General features: G+C 37.7%; 2 protein-coding genes and 1 pseudogene across 4 annotated transcripts; 2 read left to right on the top strand and 1 right to left on the bottom strand.

Moving 5' to 3' along the window:
• On the bottom strand, positions 306–2,575 carry LOC104778504. Of its 3 annotated transcripts, none has more exons than XM_019244006.1 (7): positions 2,170–2,575; positions 1,878–1,937; positions 1,540–1,788; positions 1,378–1,454; positions 1,217–1,293; positions 1,002–1,128; positions 306–888 (listed from the first exon to the last, which is right to left on the bottom strand). In XM_019244006.1, the coding sequence occupies exons 1-7, from the start codon at positions 2,573–2,575 to the stop codon at positions 733–735; spliced, it is 1,152 nt and encodes a 383-aa protein (XP_019099551.1). In that variant the 3' UTR covers positions 306–732. The 3 variants fall into 3 exon arrangements, with proteins under 3 accessions (XP_019099551.1, XP_010501263.1, XP_019099552.1); XM_010502961.2 differs by having other exon boundaries at positions 323–888; positions 1,002–1,134; XM_019244007.1 differs by lacking the exon at positions 306–888 and having other exon boundaries at positions 1,011–1,102.
• Positions 3,860–8,618, top strand: LOC104778503 (annotated as a pseudogene).
• Positions 12,035–13,493, top strand: LOC104778502. Its single transcript, XM_010502959.2, has 4 exons — positions 12,035–12,145; positions 12,389–12,531; positions 12,685–12,760; positions 13,066–13,493. The coding sequence occupies exons 1-4, from the start codon at positions 12,085–12,087 to the stop codon at positions 13,257–13,259; spliced, it is 474 nt and encodes a 157-aa protein (XP_010501261.1). The 5' UTR covers positions 12,035–12,084; the 3' UTR covers positions 13,260–13,493.

Below are 13,994 nucleotides of genomic sequence, written 5' to 3'. Positions count from 1 at the left end.
AAAAAAAAGATTTGTTGATTCTGGTTATATTACCTATTGTGGAGTATATTTGAGTAAATCTCCCTACATTTTGTGGGATTTAAAAGAAGGGCATTTGTTGACTGTTGTGGGAAGAGATCCTAAAATGATACAAATGTAAATCTCCCTACATTTGTCGCATGGGCTATTGTTCTTACTTTTCTGTGGTTTTATTTTCGTATTTCTCTTTTGATTGGTTCAACTCTGCTTTTGTCTTATTGTAGGGCATTTTCCATTGATATTATAAAGTCGGCTGCAGTAGAAAACAATATTAGTGAATCATATAATGTTCTGAAAATTTCTCAAGAAAAACCAGTGGTTGCATAACTAGAGGACATAAGACCACATATAATGGCTAGTAACTGATACATCAGTGGTTGCATAACTATATACAGCTTTCATGTGACTGACTGATAGATACTTTACAATTATTTTAAGCTATTAAAAGCATGGCTACGATTCCTTTAAAGTTTAAACCCTTGAAACACAGACGAATAAGGCAAGAGAGCTACTATCTTGCCTCGACATCTCCCTTAGTGAATAAAACCTTAACTTGCATGAACATGGATCCAAAGATACAAGTCCTTTTTCACCACTCCAGTTGCAGTCAGGTGGTTTATTTCGAGATTATCTGCTTCGGGCTCATAGGTTCCAAATGATCTTTTTATCGGGTGTCCGTATTAGTATGAATTACAGAATATGCTGGTGCTTCAGTCATCTGCTTGAAGACATTGCTTCCTCAATCCTTCTAATAACAATGCTAAGAGGACTTCCCACTTGGAGAGCTTCAACAGCGGCTCTATGTGCCGCCTTGTGCCACTTGATCAGATTGTAAGACTGTAGAACAGACCACCTGGCTTGATTCGACATCTGTATAATTAAACGCACAGATTCACAAAACTTAACAATTTGTACACTAGTGCAAGAAGAGTGGAAGCACGTAGACTGGTCACAGCAGATATATGATATTCACTAGACCTGACCTGAGCAACTGACAACGGTGGTTCCAGAAGGACTGAGATGCTCCTGAAAAGATTTTCATCATTCTCCCCACCCTCAGCCTCACCATAAACTAGCGCTTCAGCTGCAATACCAGCAAAAAGTACCATGCTATACCTAAGAGAAATTGAGCCACCACTAGGGTTGTGAATGAGAGACAATTCTACAGGGAAAGAACACCACCAAGACAAACAATCACCTATCAAATGAGCTACCGCTAAGTCGTCCCTCAGCAATCTCACTCTCCATCTTTTGATCCCAGAATTGGGTTCCAGCCTACAAAAAAAAAACATATATGATAATCCATTTCTGTACTCAGTCACAAGGAGCATCGAATCACAAGATAGAATAGCATAATACCTGGCCTTGAACCCCCATACGCATTGCAACAATCGGATCCAATATCACACCACGGATTGGACAGCCCATGAGATATGCTGCACGAAAAAGAAGCTACAATTGTTAGCCACGAAAGGACCCAGTGATTCCATCAATCTCACGTAATGATCACCAATTTCATACCAACAAGAAGATGACCCGCTTCGTGAACAATGATTCTACGCTTATGTGGCGGCCAGTAGCATGATATTTGGACTAAACAAGTACCACCAAGAAAAACGGAATCCATATAAGCTAGACCCAAGATGACAGCAAGGTTTGGCCGCACATCAATCTCCTGAGAAAGGAGATAGGAGACTCCACCCAGAAAAGCAGCCAGAGCAATGCTAGAAGCACCAGAAAGTCCCCACTTTTTTGGTGAAAGTTTAGTCACTAATATAGATATATAGACACTAAAATAAGTTTCCACTGCCACACTGAGTAGTCAAAGAAGACTGTCCAGAGAAATTTCAGCTACGGACCTTCCAAGCCAGTTGCAGACTTGAGGACAGTAGGTGTAACCTCTCTTGTTCCCTCCAAAACTGCATCACAGGTGATACAGAAAGAGCGAATCAACTGAGAATGGAAACCTCTAAAACATTTCAATGAGCCAGTCCAAAAACTTGCACAGATTCGTGAGGCAATAATACGCTCGAGCAGAGACTTTTTCGCAAAAACCACAAGATGCAATTCAAAAAGACCCGAAATTCAAATCTGACTGCTAAAACAATGAAGGCGTAGAGAAAAAAAAAAAAAAAGAGAGAGAGAGTGTACCAATACTGCTGAATTTGCCGAAGTTGGCCAAAAGACCTCTCTCCTTGAGAAACCTAAATGCACTTCCAACAAGTCTCATATCATCTGCATTCAAACACGCATCTAAAACCTGCCAATCCCTCTCCAATTCAAGAGCTGCCAAACCGCTTAACTTAGCATCACGCTGGTCATCATTTTCGATAGATTTGAGGAATCTAAGAGCCCCGGCAAGATCTTTTCTCTTCACAGCATCTTCGTATTCACGCCATTCCCTGAGCGCGCTCCGCCTCAGCAGCTCATGTTTCCGGAAGCTACCGAAGGCTAGAGACTGTATGCGAGGAACAAGGAAGCTACTTTGGCGATGAAAGAGTGGAGGGGAAGGCAATAGAGATCTGAGACATGGTGGAGACGACGGAGAAAAAGCCATTNGGGGGGGGGGGGAGTCTCTCGCCGGCTGAAAAAGATTGGCTATTAACCTAATTTGTTTTATTCGGAAGACCAGAATTAATTGGGCCGTATAATTGTAAATGAAGCCTATTTAATTTTCTCATTTTGTAAATGAGTCATTTGTAATTAATGATAAGTAAAACTTCCATAAATTAATAAATACTATACATTAATAAATTTTATTAGTCTAAAATCGGGTCAGTATAAAAAAAAAACAAAGTTCGATAAGATAATAAGTTAATTTTTTGAAATCTCCATATAAAATATGATCTCAATAATATCATAAATTAATAATCATGTAAATATACATATATGCTTATATAATAATGTATGTTTTTTTAAAAGCTTATATCTATAAAAAAATTGTTATGTTGTATTTTCAAATTACAATCATATAAATATTTTATAATAGCTCATACAAATAGTGTAAAAAATTAATGTTTTTAATTTCTAGATATGCATCATTTATATTTTGATAGTTAGATAGAATATTAAAGCACTATAATTGATTTTCTTATTCATAAATTTGAATTTATGTTATGTGTATAAGTGAATTTGTAATTTATTGTCAATAATGTTTTCTAAATATTAAAAATTCAGTTCAATACCATAAAATTTACAACATCAAAAAGTTTAATCTTATTTGCTAAAATTACCTCAATTCATAAATCTAAAAATTTTAAACAATTAAAATCTATAAATTAATTATTAATTTACACTATAACAAATTATTATTAATTTATAGATAAATTAATATTACTATAAATTAATAAAATGTCTTGGTCCCAACATTATTAATTTATAGAGAATTTATTGTATTTACCGTTCGAGTCAATACGTAATTCATTTGACCATATATGGTCTTGATCAAAAAGACAGACATTATCTTAGTGAAATTATGGGTGTGAATAGTTACAGCGGTTGGGGCGGACAAATCCATCTGCGGATCAGACCGTTTTTTATTTACATTCATTATGTGTAGTCCGCAGTGGTACGGTTTACAAAAAAAACAGAAACAAAACCGCTGCAAACCAACTACGGACCGCTTTTCCTTACTAATAGAGTTGGACCGCAGCGGTTTGCTGTCCACACTTAAAATAGAGCGGTCTGGTCCACAGACGGATTTTTCCGCCCCGACCGCAGTTACTATTCAGACCCTTTACGATAACCTCTCATCAACTAAATCCAAAAAACTTGTAACATCATCATCATCATCATTATCTCACTCTTCTTTGTCTCATTCATTCTCTCTCCTCTCTCCCACATGGCTTCCACCGCCGCAACTGCAGCTCTTTCATCAAATCCACTGGTGGTGCCGTCGTTACCCACTCCTCCTTCGTCTCCTTCTTACCTGTTCCCTCCACCGCACGTCGCCTCGGCTTCTCCACCGTCGTTGACTCGCGTTTCTCTGTCCACGTGGCCTCCAAGATCCAATCAGTGAGCGGAAAGGAACCAGGGGAGTGATTATAATGGCGAAGAAGAGTGTCGGAGATATGACTTGGGCTGATTTTAAAGGGAAAAAGGTCTTCGTCAGAGCTGATCTCAAGTACATCTCGATGACAACCAGAATATCACTGACGACACTAGAATCATAGCCTCCATTTCCACCATCAAGTTTTTGATCGAGAATGGTGCTAAGGTCATCCTCTCCACTCATTTGGTATGATTTTCTGTCATCCCTCTTCATCTCTTAATCCAAACATTTAAGTCTCTCTAGTCAAATAATTTAAGTCTTTTCATCTTGTATTATCATCTTTCAGGGAAGGCCTAAGGGTGTCACTCCTAAGTTCAGCTTGGCTCCTCTTGTTCCCAGATTGTTCGAGCTCCTTGGTATTGAGGTACCCCCCCCCCTCCCCAATGATTCTTAAATGATCTCCAATCTATTCTTCTCTCGTGGCAATCTTTTAAGGTTTTTGGGGGACGGGGGGTGAAATCTTAATGCAGGTCGTGAAAGTTGATGATTGTATTGGTCCAGAAGTGGAAACCTTGGTGGCTTCCCTCCCTGAAGGTGGAGTTTTGCTTCTTGAGAACGTGAGGTTTTACGAGGAAGAAAAAACCAACCTAAGTTTGCTAAGAAGCTTGCTTCTCTAGCTGACCTTTATGTCAACGATGCTTTCGGGACTGCTCACAGAGCCCATGCTTCAACCGAGGGAGTCACTAAGTTCTTGAAGCCGTCAGTTGCCAGTTTCCTTTTGCAAAAGGTTTTGTAGGTTTTGTACAAATTATTTCTTTTAGTTGATACTACACAGTATATAGCCTAAAATGCCACTATCGAGACTACACCATTGATCATGAAATTGATAAGAATGCTGAACACAACCTCACTTCTTATCTGTGTGATACACTGTTTATACAAGACTAGAGCCACTGGCACATCACCGATTCATCAACTCTATCTCCCAAGCAACACATATGTCACTTTTACAATTCACAAACAATGCATAAGTTCCCAATCCTTTCTCCTCTGTATTTATATACAATAGTGTGAACTAAAACATCTTCAGCCCCACATGTGCCTCTCATGTGCTTATCAATACTCCCCCCCCCCCTTTGAAAACAGCTTGTCCTCAAGTTGTGGTGTATCAAATGTAGTGAAGATGGAAAACAGTGACTTCTCCTTAAATCTTTGAACTTAAACCACCAATCCTTGCAAAATTTTCTCTTCCATGAATCTGTAAAACAAAGAAGTATACCGTCCAAGCGAAGCACACAAACAAAACTCTTATTTTCATCAAACTTGGAACCTTCACATGGAGTATGATGCTGAACATGAGTGTCTCTTTTTATAAACTGTTCCAGCGCCAGTGGAGTCCAAAAATCTTGCTTTATCTCTTTGTATGTAACCTTCTTATGAGTTGTAGTATGAAGTTGTAGGTTGGAGATTGTATGCAACAACATAAATGCAGACGTTACAGGGTTTCTGTAAAAACACACAAACCACTCTCGTTTGTCATTTTCATTCACTGTGTGTTGAGACTTTACCGAACTGTTTTCGAATCTCACATCAAGTGACAGTAATCTCATTTGATGCAGTTGTTGCAGTGTCTTGTTTCGCCAACAATGCCACACCGAAAAGTAATAAGTCTTGCCCAAGATAGATGAAACCAGCCTTTGTAGACCAACAACAATGCTCGTACCAAACTGTGATGCGTCAATTGCAGAATCAGATTGTAATTGCGATACGTTTTCCCACTTTATCATTGTGATTAGATACTTGTATCTCCATTTGCACCTCATTTTCACAAGTTCATACGCTTTATCGAGCTTAAAACTGGCCATAAGAAACCGAGTATGTTCTGAAACTAACCGGAATGTTGCAGTCTTGTTTCTCTTCCAACTCACTCTTCTGCTCCAAGTGTGTGCATAGTCCTGATTGGGTCGTTTCCTAAGCCTTATCTTGTTTGGCTTGTATTTGAACATCCATGATTTCAAACCTTACATCTTCGTTCTCTGTTTCAGCTTGTCTTTATCTAAAGACATTTTACCAAACATCTTGTGTGCAGAACAAGTTTTCGTGATGTTTCTCTCTTCCTGCAAACTCTCAACATCATCATTAACATCAACCATCTTAATGATCTTGTGAATTAACTGCTTATCCACCTTTTCTCGATTTTCCAATATTGAACTCACTTTCCCCGGTTCAGAGTGTAAAGCATCAGAAACTAGTTCAGGTTGTGACTGATATTGATCCAATGATGCATCTCGATGATCCTCCAAGACTGAATTCTCAACTTTTTGTGATTGGAGAACACCATTTGTTGCCAAGTTTGAAGTTACTGATTCTTGTGATTCTTTTTTGAGACTAGAATCAGTCATTGAAAAGGTTAAGCTCGGTTCTTTTTCACCAATCACTTCCTGATGCTGACATAATGTCTTCACTCTAACATAGTCTTCATGCTGAATCAAATGGTTCTCTTTAGAGGAGTCCTTCTCCTTATGTGAACCTTCATTTAGACCTTCAAAGATTGTATTCTCAACGTGCTTTTCCTCAAGTTTCCCATTTGCCACAATCGAATCCATTCCAGAAAATCCTAACTGATCAACTCTACGGCTAGATTCCAAGTCAGAGATCAATACCTGATGTTGCGGGTTGAATTGATTCTGGACCAACAATTCTTTGTGAAAAATTGCTTCTTCACTGTGAATCGTAACTTTTTTTGCAGCAGAAGTTGCTATGGATACACATTCATTGGAAACAGACGAAACAAATGTTTCTTGAATGGCTTTCTTCTCCTGACGCGAGTCTTCGTCACTGTGAATCATGTAAGCCACCACAAATTCTGGTTCAACACTCCTGTCAGCCTCTAGATCGTCTCTTTGCTTCTTGATGAACTGTTGTATCTTACGTTCGTTCTCAAGCATCATCCTCATTTTTTCAGGATCATATCTTCTTCCAAAACCTAGTACCAAAACATCTTTCAAGTCTTCCCAGCTTTGGAAAGGCATAAATGATTGTCGCCATTGAACATGAGAGTTTGCTTCACCTTCGAGAAGACTATGTGCAAGATTCAGTTTCTCATCCGCCGTGAAATTCTCTTAAACAAAGAAATCCTCCAGCCATGAAATCCATTGTCGTAGTTCATCGGCAACACCAACGAAGATGGGAAATCCTTCGAGACACATTGCAATCAAAACCCCCAAATTGTCAAAATCCCCAATTCGTCGAACCCTAACCCTTCACTCGCGTTGACCCTTCGATCACAATTTCACCGCACCAACTGATAAGAATGATGAATACAACCTCACTTCTTATATGTGTGATACACTGTTTATACAAGACTAGAGCCACTGGCACATTACCGATTCATCAACTCTATCTCCCAAGCAACACATATGTCACTTTTACAATTCACAAATAATGCATAAGTTCCCAATCCTTTCTCCTATGTATTTATATACAATAGTGTGAACTAAATCATCTTCAGCCCCACATGTGCCTCTCATGTGCTTATCAATAGAAATATTTGAGAGCTTTTGATTTCCTATGAGAAATCTCCAAACTCAAGGTTCAAGAATTTTCTCTACTGCTATTTGTGGAAGGGTCCATTAGTTAGCCTGAATTGAGTTATGAATTTAAGGATTGAGTTATGAATTTAAAAACATAACTAAGCCAGTATGCTTGCCTAATCTTTTTTTTTCACAGGGGTTGGACTACCTTGTGGATGCGGTTTCAAACCCAAAGAGACCATTTGCTGCCATCATTCTCATCCAAGATTGGAGTTATCAAGTCTCTTCTTGAGAGAGGTGACATTCTTCTTGGTGGTGGAACGATCTTTACATTCTACTAGGCACAAGGTCTTTCTGTTGGCTCTTCCCTTGTTGAAAAAGACAAGCTTGAATTGGCTACATCACTCCTCGCCAAGGCTAAGGCCAAAAGAGTCTCTCTATTGTTACCAACAGATGTTGTGATCGCTGACAAGTTTGCTTCTGATGCCAACAGCAAGGTCCGTCTCCATTAATTGTTGCTAAAGGCTTGGCATTCCTAGCTGACAAAAAGCCCGAGAAATGTGATTTTTTTTTCTTTTTTCTCAAGGCTGGATCTGACGTCCTCAGTTATGTGATTTTGTAGATTGTGCCAGCATCAGCCATTCCTCATGGGTGGATGGGATTGGACATCAGTCCAGATTCAGTGAAAACATTCAACGAAGCTCTGGATACCACGAAGACAGTCATTTGGAGTGGACCAGTGGGAGTTTTCGAGTTTGAAAAGTTTTCACAAGGAACTGAGGTAAGGAAGGATATAATTTCCTCAATCGTATATACTGGTTAGTTGACTTTTAGAACTAATATGCAGCTTGGTTGAATGGAGGCAGGCGGTAGCAAATAAACTAGCAGAGCTAAGCAAAAAGGGAATGACAACAATAATAGGAGGAGGAGATTCAGTGGCAGCAGTGGAGAAAGTGGGAGTAGCAGGAGTCATGAGTTACATTTCAATCAGTGGTGGAGCCAGTTTGGAGCTCTTGGAAGGCAAAGTGCTTCCCGGTGTTGTTGCGCTTGGTGAAGCAACGCCAGTCACCGTTTAACAAAATTCTCTTTATTATTATTACTAGATGAATACCCCCGCTATGCGCGGACTTATGACTTACCGTTTTTTAAATAATTTTGCTACTGTATATATATTTTTTAATATATGTAAAGATTGATTATTTTTGTTTTTTTTAATTGTAGAAATTTTGAAAATATAATTTGTTGTTGATTTTTTTAGTACTTCACATAAATTTTCTCATTTTGTAATTAAATTATTAGATACATGTATGAACAACTTTGTTTTGAGAGATTTAATCATTCTACAATTCTTGTCTAAAACGACAAAAAAATATATCAAATAAAAGCATATTTTCTAACAAAGAGTTTTTTGGTTAACTAAATTTTACATTCATGTTAGCTTCTCAATTTCTTGAATATAACTCTAGAATTTGTTTTTTAATAAGAAGTTCATATAATTTTATTTTTGACAACTTCTAAATATTAGAATATGAATACAAACATTCATGATTTTCTTCAACTATCTTCCTCTGTATTTTTCTAAACTAACATTTTACAATTTTATTCAACTATCTTCCATTTGATAGTGAACAAAACTCCATTCTTCTTCATATATAAAAATTTAATTCTTTAAGGACAAACTTTCATGAATTTCTCTACAATATTAACCAATATCTCGATCACTGCTGCAGCTCTTCAAACTATTGACAAAATTGTAACGCGTTAACTATATGTTCATACATTCATGGGTTACGCCAAGAGTTAGAAGTGGCTCTTTTGATTCACTCTTGATACCTTTTTCTTTTGGTGATGCATCTATTTTCTTGAGACATGTTCTAAACCTCTCCAAATTTCTTAGTTAAATATTGAAATTGTTTGTGATATTGAAACAGGTGGCACTCTCTCGATTGCTGACGTATCATTCAAATAGAGAGAGTTGGTCATCTTTCATGGTATAGATTAGACCTGAAGGGACCTAAGTGAGTTTTGTAACATCCCCAAATTCTATATGTGTGGGCCTATTTGAATTCCAGTCCATTAATCGCCCAATTGGAGAAAAGTCTCAAAATCGACAAAGCTTGGTTGGGTGTGGCCAATATATATGTATATAAGTGTAAACATCTCCCTCTTCCTTTAGAAAATATTAAAACCTAACCTAAGCGCCAAGGAAGAGGGAGAGAGAAAGCCGTGAGGAGAAGAGAGAAAGAAGGACACGCTGCGGAGGTGGCGGATCTAATAATCGTTATTGTGAATGTGGCAAGCTTCGATGATGGTGGAGGAGCAAAACCGGAGTAAAGAGAGGTGGAGGAAGAAAATAAAAAAGAAAGGAAAAAATTAATTAAAGAGGCAGATCCGAGTTCATGTTTTGTGGGGATGATTCCCGTCGGACCAGAACGAGTTAGGTCACGAGTAAGGCGTCTCTGGAAAGCTGATGCAGTGAAGAATCCACAGCAGTTTACATAACCTTAATCGGAGTTAAACCCGAGGAGTTATGGGCATTGCTTTCTGGACAAGTAACTGCAAGTCTGTAAACTCAGAAACGCTAAGAGGCTATTCCGACGTAGGTTCCTCATGGCAACGTTTGGAGGTCATAACAATGTCTGATCGGTCTGAAACTTAGTGGAGTACTTCATGGTGCTACTAGTTACATATTCAACGGTGAGATCGTGATTGTAACGGTTAGTTGTGGTTTTACCTGTTTGTTTATGAGGCTCGTTTGTATAGAATAAATGGTGACATTGTAATGTTTGGTTGGCAAACTGAGGTTGGATGGAGCTGCAGCTTGTATGAGCATTCTTTAATATTGGGTCTAACATGGGAAAGGAGAAATGAGTTTCAACATTTAAGTGGCAAAGGTGAGGGTTGTAATCGCGGAAACACAATGGTTACTTTCTAACCATATTTTCATAAATTGCTTGTATAGGCTTGGAAACTACGTGATTGGTTATGTCTATTGTTTGATATTGCATGCTATGATGATATGATGATTAGATGTATGATGAGATGGTATGATGATATGATGCAAGGTAAAATGAGTTGATGTTTAACATGATAATTGTTGAATGATGATATGAAATGAGAGATTATGTGATGGGGGCGTGAACATGAGATTTTTTTCGCGTCTCGTGATGGGTGGACCTGAGATTGGTTCGTACCTGGTAATTAGGTGAAGATGAGATTTGTTTCGTACCTGGTAATTGGGCGAACATGAGATTTGTTTCGTACCTGGCGATTGGACGAACAAGAGATTTGTTTCGTGCCATGCTAAGCTGATGAGATTTCGGTTTAGCGATGTTGATAAATGTGTGTATCGATGAATGTGTTGGTGTTTAATATGGTTGAAGTAAGATTCTGATTATATGCTAGGTTGAATATTATTTGAAACTGTTATGCTTGTTGGATGTATGTCAAGAATGTGGAGTCTTATTCTATGTTATGCACTCATTGTTGAATGTGATTAGAATGTCGTCATTGTGTTCACCCTTTTATCTTTTCCCTCAGGTTAAAAGTTTTATGAGACGTGGAACAAGTTTTATGATTGAAAAGTTTAATTTTTAAGAAAAAAGCATTTTGACGGTACCATTTGAATAACATGTTGTCTTGGCCGATAAGGCGGTATGGGTGTTACAAGTTTATTCTTATCCCTTATATATTAAAAGAGAAGCATTTTCACACAAAATGCTGATGTGTCGCATTCACAGAGCTCTGGACACTATTTCCTTTATTTGTCATCAGTTTTTTATATTATTTACATTGTATATATCATTGTATTTTTTCAAAAATACAATTTACACCTAAAATTAAATTTTTACATTTTCTTTCTAACTTAATTATATCATTTAATTACATTTTCATAAAATCTTTAAAATAAATTTAAAAAAAAACTATTTGTTCATATGATATGATAATACAAGATTGATATTACAATTATTCTTAAGGGTTAAATTTTAATGATTATACAAAATAATATATATGTTTTTAATATATACTACACAATTGAATTTTAGATTTCAAGTACCGATAAATATAATAGATTTTGTGAATAAAAATTATGTAAAAACATTTAATAATTATTTTATACTGTACTATGTACAGGTTGTTACCTAGGTATATATTATTACAATGTATTAAATCTATTAATATTATGAGATAGAGATGTCAAAAGTCTTTGTTGTACCACCAATCCATAGAGAGGAGAGACTCTTTTGTCTCAAGTAAAAATCGTCATTTTGTTTCTAATCTTTTAAGCAAAACAATTGCTCCAAATCATTTAACCCTGTACAGTACACGTTTCAATGTTTCATCCTCAAAAGGAGGAGGAGGAACTTGTAAAGAAAATACGAGGACCTGGAAACGAAATATGAAGAAATGATTACACGTGCCGCTTTACGATAGGTGGCAAGTNAAAAAAAAAAAAAAAAAAAACAAGTGAAAATGAATGTTGATGATATCGAAGACTTCGTCTAATCTAGTTCCTTTCTTGTCCTTCTTGCTGCTTTAGGCATGGCTATGGCGGCGTCTGTTATCCAATCTTCTCCGCTCTCGTTCAATTGTTGTAACAACGGTAGGCTTTCTTTCACATTTAGCTCGCTCGCCTTCATCTTTCTTACCCTCTGGGTTACGTTTTTTTTTTTTTTAATTATTTCTAGGGATTTCACCTATGAGTTCCTGAGATATCAAAATTAGGTGTTGATTGAATTGAAACCTTTGTACATGATGATGATTTTGCGATTATATATGTAACGATTTCACCAATCTTGGACCAAGGGTGTAAACCTAGCTTTTCTTTTTCGTTTTTGATAAACAGAAAAGCCGCGGATTAAACATATCATCAGGGTTCATAGTTCCGGAATCAAAACCAAAAACAAAGTCTCTCCATTGAGTGCGGTGGGATTGAGGTCAGGCCTTGGAAATAGAAGGCAATCTCTTTTGATATGCCATTCGGCCATTGTAAGTCTGGATTGGGCTTTACTTCAATGATTACATTATCTTCTACTGAACCGTATAATTGCAAATTTTGTTCACGAGTAGTAAACATTAGAAGAGGTTGCGAGGAATGTTGTTACCATGAATTTGATCACCTTTTGTTTAACTCCCTTGCAGAACGCCAAATGCAGTGAAGGACAAACACAGACCGTTACTCGAGAGTCACCGACTATAACACAGGCTCCCGTCCACTGTATGCTCTCACCTTCTTTTTTTCTATATTTCCTCCGTCTGCTCCTTTCATTTTTGCCTTCTTCTAGTGAATTGCATGCTAGGCTTTATGGATAGGAGGATTACTTCCAAATGCGTATCCAAAATTGCCATTTGAGATTTTCCAACTAGTTACAAAAAAGGGTTTAGCTACAACTCGGGGGGGGGNGGGGGGGGGGGGGGATAAGTGTTAGTTAATTGCATACTCCTAGAAAATGTTTATTTCATCCGAACTAGTTTGGATGGAGGTGGTCTAAGAGGACGCATTGTGTGTGTTTGGGTTTTCAGCTAAGGAGAAATCACCAAGCCTGGACGATGGAGGAGACGGGTTCCCACCCCGAGATGATGGAGATGGAGGTGGTGGAGGAGGAGGTGGAGGCAACTGGTCGGGTGGGTTCTTCTTCTTTGGTTTCCTGGCTTTCTTGGGTCTATTGAAGGATAAAGAGGGTGAGGAAGATTATCGAGGGAGCCGAAGGCGATGATAAAATATGGGTCATTGGATTAGTTTTGGTTGAGGCTACAGGTCTCATTTTGTATCTGTTTCGTTGAGTGGGGGATGACTACATATGATATGCGTTGTGTTCAAGAGAAAAGACGGTTGAGTTAAACAAAACTTGTTACTTAATGATAACTCTTGAAAGTATACAAACAAATTCGAAATTATAGAGATAATATATATTATATAGGCAATAAAATATGGATTATTATTGGGGACCTTCGTTGAGAATCACATTTGATTTATACACTTATACTCATTTACAGCATCTCATTCTTGTCGACACCGCTGTGGACCTGTGGTTCTTTTGAGGATCTTCTAAAGTTCAAATCAAAACGGATTTTGGAATCAAACACCTAGTAACATTAATTCGATGATTTTAATTACTCAAAGTTTTCATATAATCGGCCTTTTCAAAAATATAAAGGTGCAGTCACACATTCAGGAAATGGCACCCTACTGCCAAACCTTGGCTGAAATGTAATGAGGCAACAGTATGGGATAAAGAGAAAGCATGTTAGTGGTGCGGAAGGTACAATTTTGCTCGATATTTTGGTTTGATGAGGTCTAAAGGAGAGGCTGAGAATCAAAGTTATTTATGGGCAATGGAAAGCACGAAAAGCTTACATGTGCTTAGATTGGTTTTTTGCTATGGAGCAGAATATTCTGGTTTGTTGGTGCGGGAATCGACACCCCCAACATACCAGTCCAAACCAATAAG

This window comes from Camelina sativa, chromosome 3, assembly GCF_000633955.1.
Source record: "Camelina sativa cultivar DH55 chromosome 3, Cs, whole genome shotgun sequence".
In the NCBI taxonomy this organism is placed as follows: Eukaryota; Viridiplantae; Streptophyta; class Magnoliopsida; order Brassicales; family Brassicaceae; genus Camelina; species Camelina sativa.
Note: the sequence above shows the minus strand (reverse complement) of the source record. Positions and strands in the feature narration are given on the sequence as shown.

Coding starts and splice junctions, on each gene's coding strand:
- LOC104778504 (XM_010502961.2), bottom strand. CDS start 2,575: ATGGCTTTTTCTCCGTCGTCTCCACCATGTCTCAGATCTCTATTGCCT. Junction 1,135..1,216: donor AGCGGTAGCTCATTTGATAG/GTGATTGTTTGT, acceptor AATTTCTCTTAG/GTATAGCATGGTACTTTTTG. Junction 889..1,001: donor CACCGTTGTCAGTTGCTCAG/GTCAGGTCTAGT, acceptor TTAATTATACAG/ATGTCGAATCAAGCCAGGTG.
- LOC104778502 (XM_010502959.2), top strand. CDS start 12,085: ATGGCTATGGCGGCGTCTGTTATCCAATCTTCTCCGCTCTCGTTCAAT. Junction 12,532..12,684: donor TGATATGCCATTCGGCCATT/GTAAGTCTGGAT, acceptor ACTCCCTTGCAG/AACGCCAAATGCAGTGAAGG. Junction 12,761..13,065: donor AACACAGGCTCCCGTCCACT/GTATGCTCTCAC, acceptor TTGGGTTTTCAG/CTAAGGAGAAATCACCAAGC.